Below are 18,347 nucleotides of genomic sequence, written 5' to 3' on the forward strand. Positions count from 1 at the left end.
TACCTATCTATTATTTGTTGCATTTAGGGGGTGTGTACGATCATTGCTTACTGCAACGTAGTGAAGAAAGTTGGTATGCATGACTGTATATGTGTTGCCTTGAGCTTGGTGTTATTGTGACTGTATAACCTTGACAATGTTCGTTCGAGATATGACTTATCGAAACGATAAAAATAGCGTCCAAGCATTAGCTACAATGAAGCACGCGAGCTGCTCATGAGAGCTGTGAACCGTATGAGAGAACAACCTTATAGCAGTGCACCATGGTAAAGGGCAATAACACTCATTAATAATACTATACGGCAGTTCCGAGTTTGATTAAGTGATATATAGATAACTCCAACGCCCCGTCCGTTCCCGAGACTGTCCTAATTCAAACATTCAAACAAATTCCTCAAGTTGCATGAGCCCAATCCATCTTCCTTGGCTCATCTCATATTCCCACGCCTTCAACAACTCCAAATCGTTGGCTTTGTACTCGTCATTACCCAAACTTGACACCAGCAACACAGGGTCGCGTTGTACAACCTCGGCAAGCTCGCCTCTGAGTAGCAAGTCGACAACGCTGACGAGGTCCTCGACAGTAGCAGGTGGCACAAAGACTTCCTCGTCCGCATCTTCATCCATCTCGATCATAGCTTCTTGGAAGGTAGCCTCGTCAATGGTTGCAAGAGAATCTGCATCACCGGCAGCAATGAGCCTCTTGATAACATTCCTGGGAGCATACGCTGCCCTGAGGTCACGCAGTGTCCGTAATGCGAACATTGAGAGCCCCGATGTCATTAGATGATAGATAAGCTCTTGCAAAGGGAAGGAAAGCGGGCTTTCCAGTTGAGCAAGCGACCCACGCGGCATCAAACGGCTCCTTCGTCGCAATGACGGCTTCGGTATAAGCGACAAGTTCGGCGGCGTTGCCAGGGCCTCTTGAACGAGGCGCATTGATTCCTGCTGTTCATAATACGCCATTTCAACATGCGGCGCAAACTCGGCGTGTTCGACTGTTACTGTTACTTCTGCCGAATCCACGGGCGCGACCATGTCTTCAGGCGCGGCATCAACGGGTTCCTCGTTATTCTCCCCGGCCATCCCGTCCAAGAGCAACCCCTCGGACTCCATCAGCGAGCGCTTCTTCTGCTCCTGCTTTTCAAATCGCGACGCCTTGCGCCTAGCCTTCTTCTTCAGCATACGCTTGTCGTTGATGTTGCGCCGTCTCTTGCCCCCGCCCTTGAGACCTTCATCTTCGCTCTCCTCCTCGCTCGAGTCCGTAGCCTCCCCGTCATCCGATCCACCTTCCTCGTCGTCACTACCCTTTCCATTCTCCACTCCTTCGCCGCTCTCGATTTCGTCTCCCGCAACACCCGGGCGAGCAATGGGACCGGCCTTGCGGCAAAAGTGCAATGTGCGCTCGTTTTCTTTCCTGTCAACTTCGCCCTTCATTCTTGTCGATTGCGGATCGTTTTGGGGGACTTGAAAGACGTGATTCGCATCGCCAGACAGCTCAGCTTCCTCCATCGCAACGTCTTCAACAACTGCAAAGCGTTCATTATCGTCAATGAGCTTGTCATCTGTGTCGTTCATAACGACGTCAGCGTCAGAGTGAGGGACGGTCTCATCAAGAGTTTCAGCGGCACCACGATCAGCTGCCTCATTGACAGCATCTGCCTCGACAGCGTCAGCGGTGGCCTTGTCGAGGACCTCGAGTTGACTCTGCAATAATTCGTCTACTCTCGAACTCAATGCCGATAATGTCGTGAACTTGCCATTGGCCAAGTGTTCAAGATCGCGAAGACCGCGGAACGAATTCCGAGTGATATGCTCACTTCGGAAGTACTCAAGCACGAGCCCAAGTTTCTCCGTAAAATCTACAAGTTCCTCTGCAGAGTGCTCGACCAGCAAGCTCTCTGAGATGTCAGGCGTAAGCGCGGGAGAAGTTTTGACAGTGACCTCCGTCTCAACGCATTCCTGTCGTGATGCAGGAGGACCCAGCGTGCTTGCTGTGCTAGGTACTGGTGCATCATCAACCTTGTATGCGATAGATGGAGACGGCGATTGGAGAGGTATCTCATCAGGACGACCAGCTGACAAAGTAGCTGAGCTAGAATCAGAGGCCTCGATCGCTGGAGATCCAAGGATGCTGTCCTGCGGGGTGAAACCCAGCGCCTGTAACCATCTACCTCTACTCCAGTCGTTCATAAAGGTAGACAGAACCTGATGATCCCGTTGCGAGAAACTCTTGTTCCTTTTCGCCTTATCCGCAAGAATATCCAGTTGCACTTGCAAAAGAACATCCACACGAGAGCATAACTCAGGCATACTCTGCGGCATCAATTTCGCTTGTGTAGGATCCATAACAGCTTTCGCCAGGTCCTTCAAGCTCTTGATGGCCTTCGAGTTGCCGTGCATGCCTTGTGCACTAAGGTAATCTACGAGTGCCGCCAGAGGCTTACAGCCCTGGATCTCGGGAGTCTTTTTGACAGTACCTCCTAGGGAAGACTCTTGCAACTTTGGTGGGAAGACGGCTGCGTTCTGCACGGAAAGGACTACGTCGCGGTTCGCAGTGGGGCTTTTTGAGGCCTCTTCACGGACCTGCTTCGTAACCGGACCGGAGGCAGCTCGTCTTTTCGACCACCTCAAACTCATAGGTACGTCGCTGTCAGAGTCAGAATCACGAGTTACTTTTTCTTCGGCTACAGGAGCAGCAGCAGAATTAGCAACAACATCTTGCATCTGCTTTTCCTCGACTTCTACACCTGGCGCAGGCTGGTTCATGTCACTCGTGACGTTCTGGGGAGCCTCGTTAGCAACGACAGCATCATCAGCGGCAACAGCCTGTACAGCTTCACTCATCACAGCATCCTGCAACGTCATCCGTCCCATCGAGATCGGCACCGTCGGTGTCAGCGGTGTCATCTCACCGTCGTTCTTACCCACTGCATCCTCCGGAAACAACTCATTAGCCAACGCCAGCGTTTGCTCGGGTACCTCCCCTTTCAACATAGCCATCAACTCCGCATCCCCAATCAACCCCAACTCGACCTCCATCCGCTTGACAAGCTCAAGCTTCTCCGGCATACGAAGGGTCGTCCGAAGGGATTGCATTGAAAGGATCGAGTTCTGCAGTACCTGCCTCAGGCTTTCCTGGGGGTTGAAGAACTGCCTGGAAAGATCCAAGCTATTCTGAGCATTCACAGACTTCTTAGCAACAGGTACTGAAACAAGAGTGCGCTTTGGAGTGGCCCGCTCACGCTCTCCAGCAGTGTTCGCCGCTCTCTGGTTGGGCGTACTAGCCTGAACCGCATGCCTAGAGACCGACACAATCCTCTGCTGCGAAGAACCACCCGTCGGCGCCGGCTTCCATTCCTTGCTAGTAATCGGCACCGGTCTCCGACTAGGATTATACACATCAGACTTGCTCCCAGACTTAGACTCATACCCAACGACCGAACGTCGGGTCATCTTGCTGCCATCCGATCCCGGTCCAGCCGGTTTCGGTGTCTGTGGAAACCCCGCCTCCTCCCCCGTCCTCTTCCTCGAACCCATCGGACTAAGCGGACTCTCCGGCCCCAAACCCGGACTCAGAGCAACATCAGCTATCTCCCCATAAATATCCTCCAAAGACAAACTCGCCCCAGCGAGCCTCTCCGCATTCCTAAGAGCCTTCTCACGTCTCCTCTCGGCCTTGCTCTTTTTCGGGAGTATTTTGCATTGGATGAGAGGTGGGGGCATTCCCACCGCTGCCAGGAAATCGGGGGGACCCGCTGGAGGTTTCTCGTCGTCGAGGTCCGTTGGATCGGGTTTGGCATGTTCTGGGGAATCTAAGGCTTGTAGGCGGCGTTGCATCGCCTCTTCCAACCGTGCGACGTGGGCGTCGTAGATGGGCATGTCTGGAGGTGGAGGGGAGTAGCGATCGTCATCTTCCTCATCGCCGGGCGAGGCGGGTTTGATGACGCCTGTCCCGTTGACGGCGGCTTCGGGGGTGCCATTTGATACTGGCTTCCGAACGTCAGTCACCTCGCCCATCTGCACGTCCCCATCATCCGGACCATAAAGAGCCAAATCAATAGCCTCCTCATCAAACTCCTCCACCCGCTTCTCCAGGGTACGCTCAGACAGTTTCACAAGTGGTCGCGGTGGAGGAGGCGAATAAGCCATCTCGATCGTACGCTCAGAAAGTTCAAGAGGTTGTGGTGGTGGAGGTGAATAAGCCATATCCGCCTCATCCTCTGGTTCCTCCGCCACATACGCAGCAGCCTCTTGTACCTCTTCTTCGAAGAACATAGCTGTGATGGCAGCGTCGTCGATTTCCATGGCTTCCTCCACTTGGACCGTGGATTGCACAGTTTGAATGTCGCCGTTCTGGCGGGCTTGCTTTGCCTCTTTGCGGGCACGCCGTTTTTCGTTCTTTTCCTCTTTCTTTGCTTTCTTTTTCAAAGCACGCTCCTCCGCCGCTCTCGCCGCATCCGCATCCGGCTCCTCCGGTTCCTTCGGTGGTGTCGTCCTTCGTCGTCGTTCTCGTGCTTCTCTCTCCCGTATTGCTTCCCGCTCCGCTCTCCTGTTGATCTTTTTCTGCCTCTCCACAAAATCCAGAAACAAATTCGCCCTGGCAACAAACGCCTCCCTACAATGAAACACCCTCTCTCTCTCCGCCTCCCCCATCCCACTCCACACTTCAACCCTCTTCCTATGCCCCTCACTCTCCAAATGCTCTCCAACATCGTCTTTCCTGCCCAACCAAAATGGACAAGCGGCGCATTGCTGTAATTCCGGCATATTATCAGGTATTTCTTCTTCTGGACGGGAGCGCGGGGTGGGAGGGAGGCCGCGCGCGATGAGGGCGGTATTGGAGAGATGGAGGGAGGAGGAGAGGTGGGTGGTTATGGAGTCGGGGGTCAGGAAGTATTCGCCGGGGCAGGAGGTGCATTCGCACCATTCTATGGGTGGGACATCCGGGTCGAGGCGTTCCCTATCTAGCGAATCCGTAGAGGTATCGGAGTCGTAGCCCCCGTACTCTCCGTCGTCACGATCAGGTTGGGTTTGACCACGACGCGCTTGAGATACGATCGCTCTTCTTTCTCTTCTTGACGCAGCAGAACCTTGAGCGTGATGTGACTGATCCATGTCCGTTGGCACGGCGTCTCCGTCACTCTCGTCTCGTCTGGTCTGTCGCGGGTTATATTGAGTTCATGGCGGGGATGCGTGGCCTGCATGAACGTACGGCCACTTTCAATACGAACAAAGATACGGGCTGAAACGCGAAACAAATGGAGCGTTTTGTATGGGATTACAATCGTTATGGGTGTCGTTTTTGTAACCGTGCACGTGCATTTCAGTTGGCATGAAACGGAAGGTAGCTCCATCTAAGACGCCCGCTGTATGCATATGATGGCCACGTACATTGCAATGTCCAGGGTTGTATGCCGTCCCGGACTCCTTGAGCAGAAGCCATATCGGTCTCATCATTTGCCCACGGATTCGACTTGTAAAGGCAGGTTAAACGCATGGTCTTTCGACCGGCGGATGGTGCTGGAAAGGAAAACTGTATTGTACATGCTTGATGATGTCTCTCGTCCAAAACAGTCCGGAATAGACCTCGATCTCCACCTTAATATGTGCTGAAATTGATCCCATAAACGCCGTTTGCCCAAAAGTCTTGTCTCGTCCCTCACCTCCTTCCTTCTCTGATCACCACATCGCTTATCCCTGTCTTTGCCTGGTATCTCGTCGTTAGCATACACCAACACTTCAACATCATCGGATCAAGCATACTTGTGCTTGGGGTTCTTGCTGCAAATAATATAAAGCCTGCCCTTCCGCTTCACACTCGCGCAACCCGTACACATCTTCTTCACCGATGATCGGACTTTCATTCCGCGGCTGAAGACGGAGACGGCGGCGGCGGGCTGGGTGGAGGAGAGGAATGCCATGGTCGGCCTCATAGCGGTGAGGCCGAGGCCTTGACGGAGGGCGGAGAAGAGCATTGTCTGGACTGTTTGTAAGAGGTGTGATGTACGTGCCCGGAACTTTTGGTGCACGGTAAGGTGGGGGGATGCAGGCGATGCAATGACCGGCATGGTGACCTCCAGAAGGGACATATGCTATGTGAAAAAAGGAATTCCCTTTTCTTTCAATGTTTTACGAGTTTTGGTTTCTACTCTACTCTGTTCTCAAGACCGTTTCTCGGCTACGTCATTGTGTATGGGGTTCGAGGTTCGCCCAAACTTTATCGCCAACGACCTCGACGACCTCGACGACCTCGACAACCTCCAGCAATCAGCGATGGGCGTAACAGGACTCTGGACAGTCCTAGAACCCTGCGCCCGCCCCGTCCGCCTCGACCAACTCGCAAAGAAACGCCTTGCAGTCGACGCCTCGATCTGGGTCTACCAATTCCTCAAAGCCGTCCGCGACAAATCTGGGAACCAACTCCGCAACTCCCACATCGTCGGATTCTTCCGACGAATCTGTAAGTTATTATTTTTTGGGATCAAGCCTGTATTCGTGTTTGATGGAGGGGCACCGGTGTTGAAGAGACAGACGATTGCGAATCGGTTGAAGAGGAGGGAGGGGAGGAGGGAGGATGCGGTCAGGACTGCGGGAAAGTTGTTGGCGTTGAGGATGAAGCAGAAGGTGTTGGAGGATAAGCAGAGGGATAAGGCGACACTGAATCCCACGAACGAAGGCGGTGATGAGATCCCGGAGAATGTGGTATACTACGGCGAACCACAATACGCACTTCAGAATAACCCCAAACCCGCAGCACCGACAAAGAGTGGTCCATTGGGGAATACACCAGCGTTAGGAAACCTCCAACGCGACTTCCGCAAAAAAGACGCCTACGACCTCCCCCGCCTCGACGTCCCCCTCGAAGACCTCGCCTCCCAAGCCGACCCCCGCATCATGACACAAGAAGATCTCGAAGAATACGCCCGCCAATTCGAAGGCGGCGAAGACATCACCCTTTACGACTTCTCCAAAATCGACTTTGACGGCGAGTTCTTTACATCTCTCCCTGTGGCGGATCAGTACAATATCATCAATGCTGCGCGATTGAGGAGTAGGTTGAGGATGGGGTTGGCGAAGGAGCAGTTGAGTGAGATGTTTCCTAATCGGCTGGAGTTTTCGAAGTTTCAGATTGAGAGAGTGAAGGAGAGGAACGACTTAACGCAGCGCTTATTCAACATCAACGGAATGAACGAAGTCGGCGCACGCCGAATCGCGTCCGAGAGAGGGCGTGAATACATGCTTGTCAAGAACGAAGGCGCGGAAGGTGGGTATGCACTCGGCGTACGAGACGGAGCAGCGGATAAACCGGTTGTGGTTGATCCTTCGTCGCCGGTTATTCCTCCGGTGAGTGAAGAAACGGATAGTGAGGATGATGGGGCGTTTGAGGATGTTCCGATTCCGGGGGTGAACGTGCCGCCGCCGTTGAGGGCGCCTAGTCCGCCGAGACGGGAGCGGCCCCAATTCAGACCGACGAGGCCGAGAAGGACGGAGCAGCCTACGCAGCGAGGTAATGCTTTATTCAGGGCAGTCAGTGATGAAGGCAACGAGGAGGAAGAGTACGGGAATGATGATGACGATGTTGAGATGGCAATGGCTATGTCGATGGACGAAGCCAGAGGAGATGCGAGGGAAGACGATGAACTACAACGGGCTATCAATGCGTCTCTTCAGGAGCAGAACGTCCCCGTGGCAAGGCCTATGCAAGAGGCCGTCATGCTTGAAGATGATTCTGACTATGAGGATGAACAAAGGGCTATTGCGATGTCTCTGGAGAATACCAACGATGTCGGGCCAAGCCGCCCAGCAGCTGAGGAAAGAAGCCCAGCTTTGGTCATGGAAAACGACTCAGGCGATGAAATGGAGGGGGAGCAAGCACCTGGTGGTTTCTTGACGGAGGCCGAGCAGCCGAAACAGAAAGAGCCGGAGTTGCCACCGTGGTTTTCAGCTGCTGAGCAAGTAGCTAACAAGGTGAAGGCGGAGGAAACTTCAGAGGCGGTTGCCGAAGAACCAAAGGAGCAACAAGAGAAGAACGAGGCGGCGCTTTTGCCGTTTCAGCAGATGCAGTCGTTTTTGAAGAAGAAAGCTCCAGCTGGATCAGCTCGCGCTTCGAACGCCAAGCTGTTGTTTGACGAACCGGCGCCAGAAGCTAGCGATACAAATGGTAGCGGTTTCGACCCGTCATTGTTGAAGCGGAAGCAGGCAGGGCCCTCAATCGTCTTTGATGAGCCTGAGGCAGTTAAAGCGGGAGAACCTGAGGTCGTCGATTTGAGTTCTCCTCCTCCTGAGGTGACGGTACCAGACAACGAGCCTTTGCACGAGTTTCCTGGGGACGCCATTCGAGCGGATGACGAGGACAGTGCGGCTACTCCTACGCCTCGGCAGAAGACCCCACCGCAGGTGATCGCGTTGGATGCAGAGGACGATGATGATGAGGATGACGATGTGACATTGCAGCCTGAAGCTATTGCTGAAGCTGCGAAGGTTTTGCAAGAAAGTCCGCCGCCTCCAATGGCTGATACGGACCTGTTTGCGGAGTACGTGCGTGCTCAACCGCCCCCACCTGAGAAGCAGCTGTCACCGTTACCTGATGCCAACGAGGATGAACATGCATCGATGTCGGAGCAAGTGCCCGAGGCGGATACTACCATTCCTTGGTCCCCGTCCCCTGAGCTTTCACAGATGGAAGAGACTGGACAAGAAGCATTAGCGGCAGACACCAGCGCTGAGCTCGTCGGTGAAGACCAGTTCTTCTCGGACGATGAGGACGAACAACTCATGATGCAACTTGCCCAAGAAGCCGAAGAACACGCTCGTTTCACGAATGAACTTCGTGGCCCGGCCTCTGAGCCGCAAACAAACGAAGACTTCGAGCGTGAACTGCGTCAGTTGCGTAATCAGCAGAAGAAAGATCGACGTGATGCAGATGAGGTAACGCAGGTGATGATCAAAGAATGTCAGGAGCTCCTCCGGCATTTCGGGCTTCCTTATGTCACTGCTCCTATGGAAGCCGAAGCGCAGTGCGCTGCATTGGTTGAGATGGGATTGGTTGATGGAGTTGTCACGGATGACTCTGACGTGTTGCTTTTTGGTGGTACGCGTATCTACAAAAACATGTTCAACCAGGCTAAGTATGTTGAGTGTTACTTGATGGATGACCTGAAGCGTGAGTATAACCTAGACCGTGAGAAGCTGATCAAAGTCGCGCACTTGCTGGGTAGTGACTATACTGAAGGACTGCCCACTGTCGGTCCCGTGACTGCTCTTGAGTTGCTTGCAGATTTCGAGAAAGATGGTGGTTTGGAGGGCTTCAAGAGCTGGTGGCTGGACGTCCAACGCGGGAAGGATGTGGATTCAACTACCCCATTCCGACGGAAGTTAAAGAAGAACGCTCACAAGATCTTCCTTCCAACATCCTTCCCTGACCCCAGGATTGATGAGGCATACTTGCAACCCGAGGTCGACAAGGATCCGCAGCCATTCGAGTGGGGTGTGCCAGACTTGGACGCCTTGCGTAGCTTCCTCATGAGCACGATTGGCTGGTCCCAGGAACGTACGGATGAAGTCCTGGTACCGGTTATTCGTGACATGAACCGTAAGCAGGCGGAAGGAACGCAAGTAAACCTTACGCACTTCTTTGATGGGTCGACAGGTGCTGGTGCAGCGCCTAAGGAGAGGTACATCTTCAAGAGTAAGCGCTTGCAAAATGCAATGACTAGTTTCCGGAGAGGCAAAACACCTGCTGGCGAGGCGGATGGAGGCTCTAGTACCTCATCGGAGGAAGAGGCCAACGCTTCGAACCGACATCCGAAGGCACCTTCGAAGAATGGCAAGGGTAAGAGAAAGCGTGCAGAGCCTGGAGAAAGTGAGGTCCCAATCAAAACCGAGGCCGATGATGAGCTGCCTGTTGCACAGCCAGTGACCAAGAAGAGGGCACCCGTGAAAATTGATATCGAGAGTTCATCCGACGATGACAACGCATCATGCGGTATGAGTTTGGCTGCTTCGAGAGGTTCAGGAAGAGCTAAGGCCACTCCCAGAGGGAGGAGCAAAGGCAGAGGCAAAGCAAGGGCGAGGTAATTGAGGATATACTAGTAATGTGGTGTGATAGCTGGGTAACGGTGCATGAGATTTATGACGGGCGTTTGGAGTTTCATTTGAACTATAGTATGATGGGCAGGCTTCATGTGGGCCCGGTAGCATCTGGCGTTTCAGACGAATTTGTAGCAATACAAGATTCATCAACATCAAAGCAGGAAGGTGTTCGATGCCATACTCAGGTCCTGGGGTTTACTGTATCTTAGTTCGGTGATGCTGTTGCCGTCCTGGGAAAGCATCATCGTGATCGTGACGCGTGAGAATAACGTGAAAGCGTAGGAGAACTTGGGGGAAGGTCATTGATTGCGGTATAGCCAGCTTTGAATGTTCTAGTTCATTCGTTACTATATTCCACTATCGCTTTGGGGCCTCAGCTATTTGCGCCAGATGCTTCATGACCTCCATGCCGACCCCATTGATAATAAGCCTTACTTCCTTGATCTCTGGATCTTGATCCGGCACATACATCAAGCCTCCACAATCTGCTACCTGCGTGTATGTTGCATCTACGCATTGCAGCTTATCGGATCCCTCTTGCACTTCCCAGAACTTCACTTGCTGGTCAATGGCAACTGACACGATCATTCCGTTGAGTTCAACAATACCAGTTACACACGATCCGTGAGCGTTGTCAGCCCTTGCCATTGCCACTTCCTCAACCACGATGCGTTCGTCCTTGACATCCCATCGGAAATCAATGATGCACGAAACTAAGGCGTTGTCATCGCCGCCAGTCAAAGTCTTGATGCGGACTCCAGAATCGCTTTCATCCATGATGACAGTTTCAAAAACCTTGACGCTGGACTGATGCACCGCCTTCGTCCATATCGGCGCTGGTAATTCTAGGCTGTTAAACTCCGAAGCACTGCCCTCAGCTATACACTGTCTTGCTGCATCTTCCTCGGCAGCTATTTTAGTGATGTCCCATGCAATGATGTTTCCATCAGTAGCAGACGCCAAAAGAACTTCTCGCTCGCCCACCTGCAACCGTTGAGTCTGCAGCAGACAGCATGTCCTGTAAGTGCCCTGAGCAAGCAAATGCCATGTGTTTTTATCCGGAACGCACATCCACATCCTGATGGTCGAGTCTGAGTATACCGCGGTCACGGTGAAGACATCACCCAAAGACTTCACATCGAAATCCATCACACGCAGATCACCATCTTCAGAGACCTTGGGACATTCCCCAATCGGATAACAGCTCCAGCGACCTGCCTCATCCTCCCACACACTCCAGATGATGAGTTCTTCCAGTCCAGCTGAAGAGAACAGCAAACGCCTCCCGGCATTGTCGTAAGTCCATTCCATGCTCTGGAGACCAGCGACATGCTTCTTTGCACGGCAAAGCGTCTGTATTCTTCCGTCGCTGTCGAGCCTCGAAATGTGGATCATCGCATCCTCACCGCCACTGGCGAAGAACTCCTCTCCTTCATTCCCATCTACAAACGACAAAGCCGTAGCACGGACTTCCCTACCGTGAGTTCCATCCTGCAAAACAGTATCCATGAAACCCCTGCTCTCCACTTCGGCGTCATTCCTGCAGAACGATAGTACCGAAGCCTTGGTATAAGCAAAGACGAATTGCTCAATCATTTTCTCAGACACCAAGAAACTCCATGCTCGGTGCGCACCACCGCAATTCTCGGAGTACACTTCATAGGCTTGGGTATGGTTGTAGACAAAGAACTTCGTGGTGCGAAAGCCGTAGAGGAGAAGCTCGCCATTGGCGATGATTGCGCCGTCGATTTGGCCCTTGGAAGGGATCTTGCCGCGGTCTGTCGCGATGAACTCGACTTCCCCGTGGAGGGAGACTCCGTGGTATGCGAAGCTACCGTCCTTCCCAGTTGTTATGACTGGGAATGACGGAGTTGTGTACCGTGACCGTGGTGGGATGGTGATGGAGGTGACAGCATCCATGCCATGTACTCGTCTGAACACACCCTCAACATTTGTCCCCAAGCGCTGAATACTCACCGCACCTTGTCTTGATCCCAGAAACAGCGTTTCAGTGATGACATCCACAGTCGCAGATGTAGGCTCGAATGTGTCCGGTACTTTGATTGAGTACGCATTGGTAAGTGTCAACCTTGCCTGCTGCTCCCTCTGATTCGAGTTCGCCTCTAAACGTAACACCGCAACCTCTCCCTTTGGAGCGAAGAGGACGACATAGAAGATTTCGTCAAGCGACACGGCGAACAAATCCGTGATCTGCCCTCGGCATACGGGGATCTGCGCAACTTGTGTCCGTGTTCTGGTGTTGATCACCGTAACACCACCCGTCCTATCGCCGATACACGCAAAGTCTGTGCCCCGCCATGCTCTCACTTCCGAATATCCAACAAGATGCTGGGCTTCACATACACTCGTCCATGTCTCCTCCCGCTTAACATGCAGCAGCACCTGCCCCGTAGAAGTCGTCAACAGCGTTCTCTCCTCATCAAGCACCACGAAGCTCTTGAATGTCGGTCCTTTCTTTCCCTCGACCTTCTCCAATCCCAGCTTCTCGTAGATAGATCCTATTGTCCATTGATCCTTCTTTGCCGTGCTACCCTCAGCCAGTTCAAACAGCCTCACCCGTCCATCTTGCCCTCCAGTCGCAACAATCTTCCCAGAAGGCCCACCAACAGCCGCACACCAACAATGCTTTCCCGTATGCGCATCCCAAATAGTCTTCGTCTCCAACGTCTCCCTTTCCCGATCGAATCCCCAAAGTCTCGCATCCGTATCCTCAGAAGCAGTGACAACACTCTTCTCATCCTGCGTCCACATCACATCCCAAATCCTCGCTCCATGTCCCCACCCCGTTGCAAGACATTCCCCACTTTCCGTGTCCCAAACCCTGACACTCCGATCATCAGAACACGAAACCAGCAACCTCCCGTCCCTCGAAAAATCTAACCCGAAGATAACTCCGTCGTGGCCGTTTAGTCGTTTTTCGATCGGACATTCAGAGAGGTCGGAGATAGGGATTGAGCCGTGCCAGAGGAGGATCTCGTTCATGACTGTGCCTGCTGCGACTTTGACTAGGCCGTCCGAGGTGATGCGAACATCGGCTGCGTAGAGGACTGAGCGCTCGACGGAGTGAGCGTGGAGTTCGGAGATGTATGCCCCGGTGCTGGCGTTGTAGAAGAGGACAGAGTTGTGCATCACCACCAACGCAACGATATCTCCGTGTAGCGTCCCATCCAGAATCCAATCCTGGGCCTCGTGCTCCTTCACCTCCGTTTCCTCATCCAGCAGCGCATCAAAGCTCGTAACACAAAACGACCTCCCTCCATAAATGACGATCCTCGACTCCCCATCCACGACGATCCCATGCACCTTCTCCCTCCCAAAAACCTTTCTCTTCACCAACAACTCTCCACTTCGTACATTATAGACTTTGACATGGCCGGCTTGCCCGACCAATACATGTTCCTCGCCTGCAAAAGATAGCGCTGTCACTGGGCCGACATGGCCAATGGACTATGATAGACCTGAGTAAATGCGCAGTTATGTGGAAGATGGGGAGTGAACGGACCTCGAGGAAGCGGCCCATGGCGGGGTATGTGGGTAGATCACGGTCCGTGCGTATGGTAAAAAGTCTAAATTTAGAAGTGTAACGTTGATAAAGTTGCAGGCACGTGCATGTCAGCAATGGGAAAGTTATGATCAGGTCGACATTCCAGTCTGTTACGATGGTAATGGCTACAGGATCACAGGATGATAAGAGGAAGGAACATGACATGGCCGACGGAAGCGTGCTACTATTTTCTAACTACGCCTCTCAACTCCAAGAAACATCCAAATCCATTCCAGATGGTAAAACCACTTAGAACTTGGCGAACTTCTTGGAAGCACCAGGAGCAGCAGAGACCTTCAAGACGTTGAAACGAACAGTCTTGGACAAAGGCCTGCACTGACCAACGGTGACGACATCACCCTCCTGCACACGGAAAGCGGGGGAGACGTGAGCGGCAAGGTTCTTGTGACGCTTCTCGTAACGCTGGTACTTGGGGATGAAGTGGAGGTACTCGCGGCGGACGATGATGGTGCGGTGCATCTTGGCGGAGACGACGACACCGGTCAAGATACGGCCACGGATGGAGACCATACCGGTGAAGGGGCACTTCTTGTCTATAGGGAAGGTAGGAGTCAGCAAGCCGTTCGGAAAGGTGTCACGACCCTTGGGGGTAGGGTGGACTGTAGTATCTTTGGTTTCAAAATCCTCGATCCCCGAAGGGAGAGCAGTAACAAAAGTATGAACGGGACGTAGCCAATTGGGTAGTGCGCTGGTCTGATCTTTCAGGAAGATGACATGAAGACACTCGCATCTCGATCCCAGGCCTTGTGCGACGGAGCGCAGTTGGCTGACGGTCATACGACACGCGCCTTTCAAAAAGCAAGAACAAAAAACACAAAGTACGGGGGTTGACTAACCGATGTAGTTACCCTGGATAGCCTCCTTGGGGGTCTTGAAGCCAAGACCAACATCCTTGTACCAACGGCGGTCACGGATGGACTTCTTAGTCGCAGACTTGCTGTTGAGGAAGATGTGCTGCACAATCGGTCAGAACCAAATCGCTTGATATTTTCGGTGAGAAAACATACGGGCTGCTTCAAGAAAGCACGCTCGTGCTGGACAGTAAGTTCGGTGGCCATTACGGTGGATCTGGAGTTGTCGTCGGGATAAGGCGTCTCGAGGATTTCGCGGTGAGCTGGGCCGTAAACTTTACTGGGCGGGTTAGCGGTCACGTGCAGGCGCAGGCCAGGAAGGTCCGCCCGGTGCGACTGGCAGAGAGGGGAGGGTTAACCCTGCGCGCGCCGAAGTCAATGGCTAAAAATAGCAGCGTTGAAGCCGGCCGATAACTTTTGATGGATGAACGAGCTCGATTGACCTCAAAGAAAAAGCCAGCTCCAATTACAGCTGCAATCTCATAACCTTATTGCCAAGGTCCTTCTGCACTGCCCCACCGGCCTGGCGTCATGATTCGCACGCGCGGCGCTTTCCCGTACGCATATGCACCCCGGAACGTCCGGCTCGAGTACTTGGCAATCTGAAAACCGTTGACCTTTATATAATCCCTTCTCTGCTGCTGTCACCTTGCTCTTCTTCTCTTGCTGCATATACCGCTCATCCCATTCACCTCGACGAGCATACACCCCGATCAAACCGGTGTTACGAGTCGGATCAGTCATTTTTTGGTAGCATTCAGTCAGCAAGAACACCTCTCGTCACCTGTTAGCTTTTGAGCGATACCCTTTGCAACCTTTCGAATCGCATTTATCTCACCAACAATGGCAAAAACACCAACCACCAAACGAGCACTTTGCCTCACCATCCCCTTCCTCTGCACCCTCCTTGCCTTCATCTTCACCCTGCTCATCATCATCGGCAACCTCTCCCCAGCGCCCGTCCTCCGCAACCTCTACTTCGCCCGCGTAAACACCACAAACATCGTACCCTCCTCAACCCCCAACGCCGCAGTCGCAAACACAATCGCCCAGGCACTCGGACTCCACGATTTCTATCAAGTGGGGTTATGGAATTACTGTGAGGGGTACTATGACAATGGTATCAATATTACGAGTTGTTCGAAGAGGGAGGCGGCGTATGCGTTTGATCCGGTGGAGATTATTGAGAGTGAGTTGTTGATTGGGGCGAGTGTGGCTATCCCAACCTCCATCACCTCCGATATCGCGCGTGTTCGGATTGCGTCACGGTGGATCTTTGGATTGTACATGACCGGGGTCTGCCTGTCGTTTGTCACCCTCCTCATCATGTGTATCGGTGCCCTCGGCCGTCGTTGGGCAGTCCTCCCCGTCATTACTGGTTTCCTAGCCTGGCTCATGACCACCGCAGCCAGCGTCGTTGCAACCGTCCTCTGGAAAATCGTACAAAACGTCTTCAATAACGCAACAGAAGTGAACGTCATCGTCTCACTCTCAACAGAGATGCTAGCAATGGAATGGCTTGCCGTCGCATTCTCCACCATCGCACTCCTCTTCCTGCTCATCTCACTTTGTACACCCAAGGGCCGGAAAACGGTGGAGAAACAACGCATGCTCGAGGAAGAAAAGTGGGCGGCGTCGAACCCGAGTCCTCCGCCTAACATGATCGTCAACAATGGTGGGTTCACGCCAGTCGAGCGCGCAAGCGGCGTCTTCACTCCCGTTCAACCATATATCCCAGTCCAACAGCAGCAATTCGACTACAATCACCCTCATGCGCCCAATCCGGTCAGTATGCTGCGTCAGGAGGGGTATGAGAGGAATGTGCCAGAGCCGTTGCCGCAGTATCAATATCCGAAGTATTCGAACGGGTATGGGTATGAGAGTTCGCGGAATTCGAGTTCGGGGAGGAATGTGACGGTGTGAGATGAAATGTTTGGACGTATAAAGGTGGGGTGGCAAGAAGGTACGAGTGACAACGCGAGGGAATGGCGTTTATGAGTTTCTTTTTATGCCTTTGCTGGTTTGGCTTACGTTCGCGGTCTGAAATCATGATACGATTCCCATTCAATGGTGCACTCAAACTTGCATATCAGCGGCCTGAGACGCGGCCCTTTTAAGTTTCCCACGGTGCAGTAGCCAACGCATTCGAATTCGATACGTCTTGTTTGGCCGTTAGGAGGCAACCGACTTAGGCGTGAAGAACCCCAGTCTTCATCTTAACCATGCATCCATTAAGGTACAAAGGTACTTCTCGAGCATATTTTCGTCTGGCTGTAACCTTCTCTACTCTTACTCGGATGGCATGAATGATCCAATCCCTTTCACCAATCCCTTCGCTGCCGTCCCAAACTCCATACCAGAAGTTCCTCCTCCTTCATAACCACAACCCACAACCCATCTCCCTCCTCATTATACCCCATCCACACCGCAACCTGCGTCGCACGGCTCTGCTCCCCCTCATCAGGGCCCCTAAGTCGTCCCCAATCAACATTAAACGCCCTCCCTTCCTTCTCCTGCTGCCGAATTCCGTACGCAAACATCCCAAACGGGGCCTCGACATCGCCTTCCCAACATGCCATGCTTTGTAGTTCGGGAAAGGGGTAGAGACCCCACTTTCCTTCCATGTCGTAGTCAATGAAGGGGAGGGGGGCGGGTGGGGAGATGTAGGTGCCGGAAAGGAAGTGGCAGAGGGGAGGTTGGTGAGCATGAGTTGAGTCGTCTGCTGTTAGGTATATCGACGCTTCATATGACCTTCCCTCCGCAGAATGTGCTGGTTGAGGACGGTCTGTTCGGGTCAAGGAAAGATGGACCCGAGGGTCGACGGAATGAACTGCGGAAGGCGTCACGTTTTCATTACGCCTACTCATCTCTCCAGCACCGGCAAGGACTTTACCTATGTCGAAGGCCATGACCAACTGTGTCTCTTCTAGAGGCTTCGCGATCATATATAGAGTAGTTCCGTCTGTCTCATACTGCACACCACCCGAAATGACGTCGATTGGTGGGTCAAACCGCTCAAGTGGGGAGAACAGGGCCTCAACCCAATCGGAAGAGTTCGTACCTTCGATAGGCTCAGCATATAGGTGGAACTGACCAGATTGCGCCAGGCAAACAACGTATGTTCCTTTGCAGTGCAAGCTTACCAGGTCGTCGAGACCAGTGTTGATCTCGTAAAGAAGCTTGTTTGATGGTGCTGCTTCGTAGACAAAGATCATCTGCGTCGAGATCCGCGTAGTTAAGATCACAATACGATCTCCATCTATACGTATATCTCTCGTGCTGTAGCCTTCTGGTAAAGGCAACACCCACGTCTCCTGCGTAGCAAGCCGTACCAATTGAATCTCCTTGCCGGCGGAGCGGAAAAGGGCTACCAGTCCATACCCATGCCGAGCCTTTCTTCTGGTTGCAGCCGTTGCTAGCGGACCATTAGGTACAAAAAGTGCACCGAGACGGGGCGTATTATTTGCCCGAGGCGTAACTTGCGGTGTCGGTGTATCGATACTGAAGTACTCCTCCGCTCTTCGTCGCTGAAAGTTGTGAAACGCGCGGGCAAGAACGCTCAGCTCTGATACGACGTCCGGCTCAGGTGTGAAAGTTCGGAACGCTCTCACGAAGGCCAGAGGGAAGTGCGCTTTGAGAACTGCTGAACAGACGTAATGGGATGAGGCGATTGCGTTGAGACTGCGTGAAACCTGGCGAACGCGAAAGACCTGCACCGGATCTAGGTATGCAAAGATGTCCGAAAGAATTTCGCCAGGGAGGGATGTGAGTGACATGACCGGGCTGTCCTCAACTGGCATGGCCGTGATGGGACT

At 53.0% G+C, this 18,347-nt stretch overlaps 7 protein-coding genes across 7 annotated transcripts; 2 read left to right on the top strand and 5 right to left on the bottom strand.

The window, feature by feature from the left end:
- Positions 1-381: 381 nt before the first annotated feature.
- On the bottom strand, positions 382-5,118 carry SAICODRAFT_26900 (uncharacterized protein; the record flags this gene model as incomplete). Its single annotated transcript, XM_019166986.1, has 1 exon — positions 382-5,118. The coding sequence occupies one exon, from the start codon at positions 5,116-5,118 to the stop codon at positions 382-384; it is 4,737 nt and encodes a 1,578-aa protein (XP_019022249.1).
- A 576-nt stretch (positions 5,119-5,694) lies between these two features.
- SAICODRAFT_9137 (uncharacterized protein) lies at positions 5,695-5,978 on the bottom strand (the record flags this gene model as incomplete). Its single annotated transcript, XM_019171750.1, has 2 exons — positions 5,695-5,710; positions 5,767-5,978. The coding sequence occupies 2 exons, from the start codon at positions 5,976-5,978 to the stop codon at positions 5,695-5,697; spliced, it is 228 nt and encodes a 75-aa protein (XP_019022250.1).
- Positions 5,979-6,195: 217 nt separating this feature from the next.
- SAICODRAFT_9138 (PIN domain-like protein) lies at positions 6,196-10,080 on the top strand (the record flags this gene model as incomplete). The annotated part of the gene is made up of 1 exon (XM_019171751.1): positions 6,196-10,080. One exon carries the CDS (start codon positions 6,196-6,198, stop codon positions 10,078-10,080), a length of 3,885 nt encoding a protein of 1,294 aa, XP_019022251.1.
- Positions 10,081-10,411: 331 nt separating this feature from the next.
- SAICODRAFT_20852 (WD40 repeat-like protein) lies at positions 10,412-13,662 on the bottom strand. The gene is made up of 2 exons (XM_019166336.1): positions 13,619-13,662; positions 10,412-13,563 (listed from the first exon to the last, which is right to left on the bottom strand). The coding sequence occupies exons 1-2, from the start codon at positions 13,634-13,636 to the stop codon at positions 10,453-10,455; spliced, it is 3,129 nt and encodes a 1,042-aa protein (XP_019022252.1). The 5' UTR covers positions 13,637-13,662; the 3' UTR covers positions 10,412-10,452.
- Positions 13,663-13,909: 247 nt separating this feature from the next.
- On the bottom strand, positions 13,910-14,739 carry SAICODRAFT_60232 (40S ribosomal protein S11; the record flags this gene model as incomplete). Its single annotated transcript, XM_019169744.1, has 3 exons — positions 13,910-14,214; positions 14,518-14,635; positions 14,689-14,739. The coding sequence occupies 3 exons, from the start codon at positions 14,737-14,739 to the stop codon at positions 13,910-13,912; spliced, it is 474 nt and encodes a 157-aa protein (XP_019022253.1).
- Positions 14,740-15,142: 403 nt separating this feature from the next.
- SAICODRAFT_20854 (uncharacterized protein) lies at positions 15,143-16,455 on the top strand (the record flags this gene model as incomplete). The annotated part of the gene is made up of 1 exon (XM_019166337.1): positions 15,143-16,455. Exon 1 carries the CDS (start codon positions 15,376-15,378, stop codon positions 16,453-16,455), a length of 1,080 nt encoding a protein of 359 aa, XP_019022254.1. The 5' UTR covers positions 15,143-15,375.
- A 277-nt stretch (positions 16,456-16,732) lies between these two features.
- On the bottom strand, positions 16,733-18,332 carry SAICODRAFT_72757 (uncharacterized protein; the record flags this gene model as incomplete). The annotated part of the gene is made up of 1 exon (XM_019170794.1): positions 16,733-18,332. The coding sequence occupies one exon, from the start codon at positions 18,330-18,332 to the stop codon at positions 16,854-16,856; it is 1,479 nt and encodes a 492-aa protein (XP_019022255.1). The 3' UTR covers positions 16,733-16,853.
- Positions 18,333-18,347: the final 15 nt, after the last annotated feature.

The sequence above is a fragment of the Saitoella complicata genome (assembly GCF_001661265.1).
Source record: "Saitoella complicata NRRL Y-17804 unplaced genomic scaffold SAICOscaffold_21, whole genome shotgun sequence".
Classification (NCBI taxonomy): domain Eukaryota; kingdom Fungi; phylum Ascomycota; class Saitoellomycetes; order Saitoellales; family Saitoellaceae; genus Saitoella; species Saitoella complicata.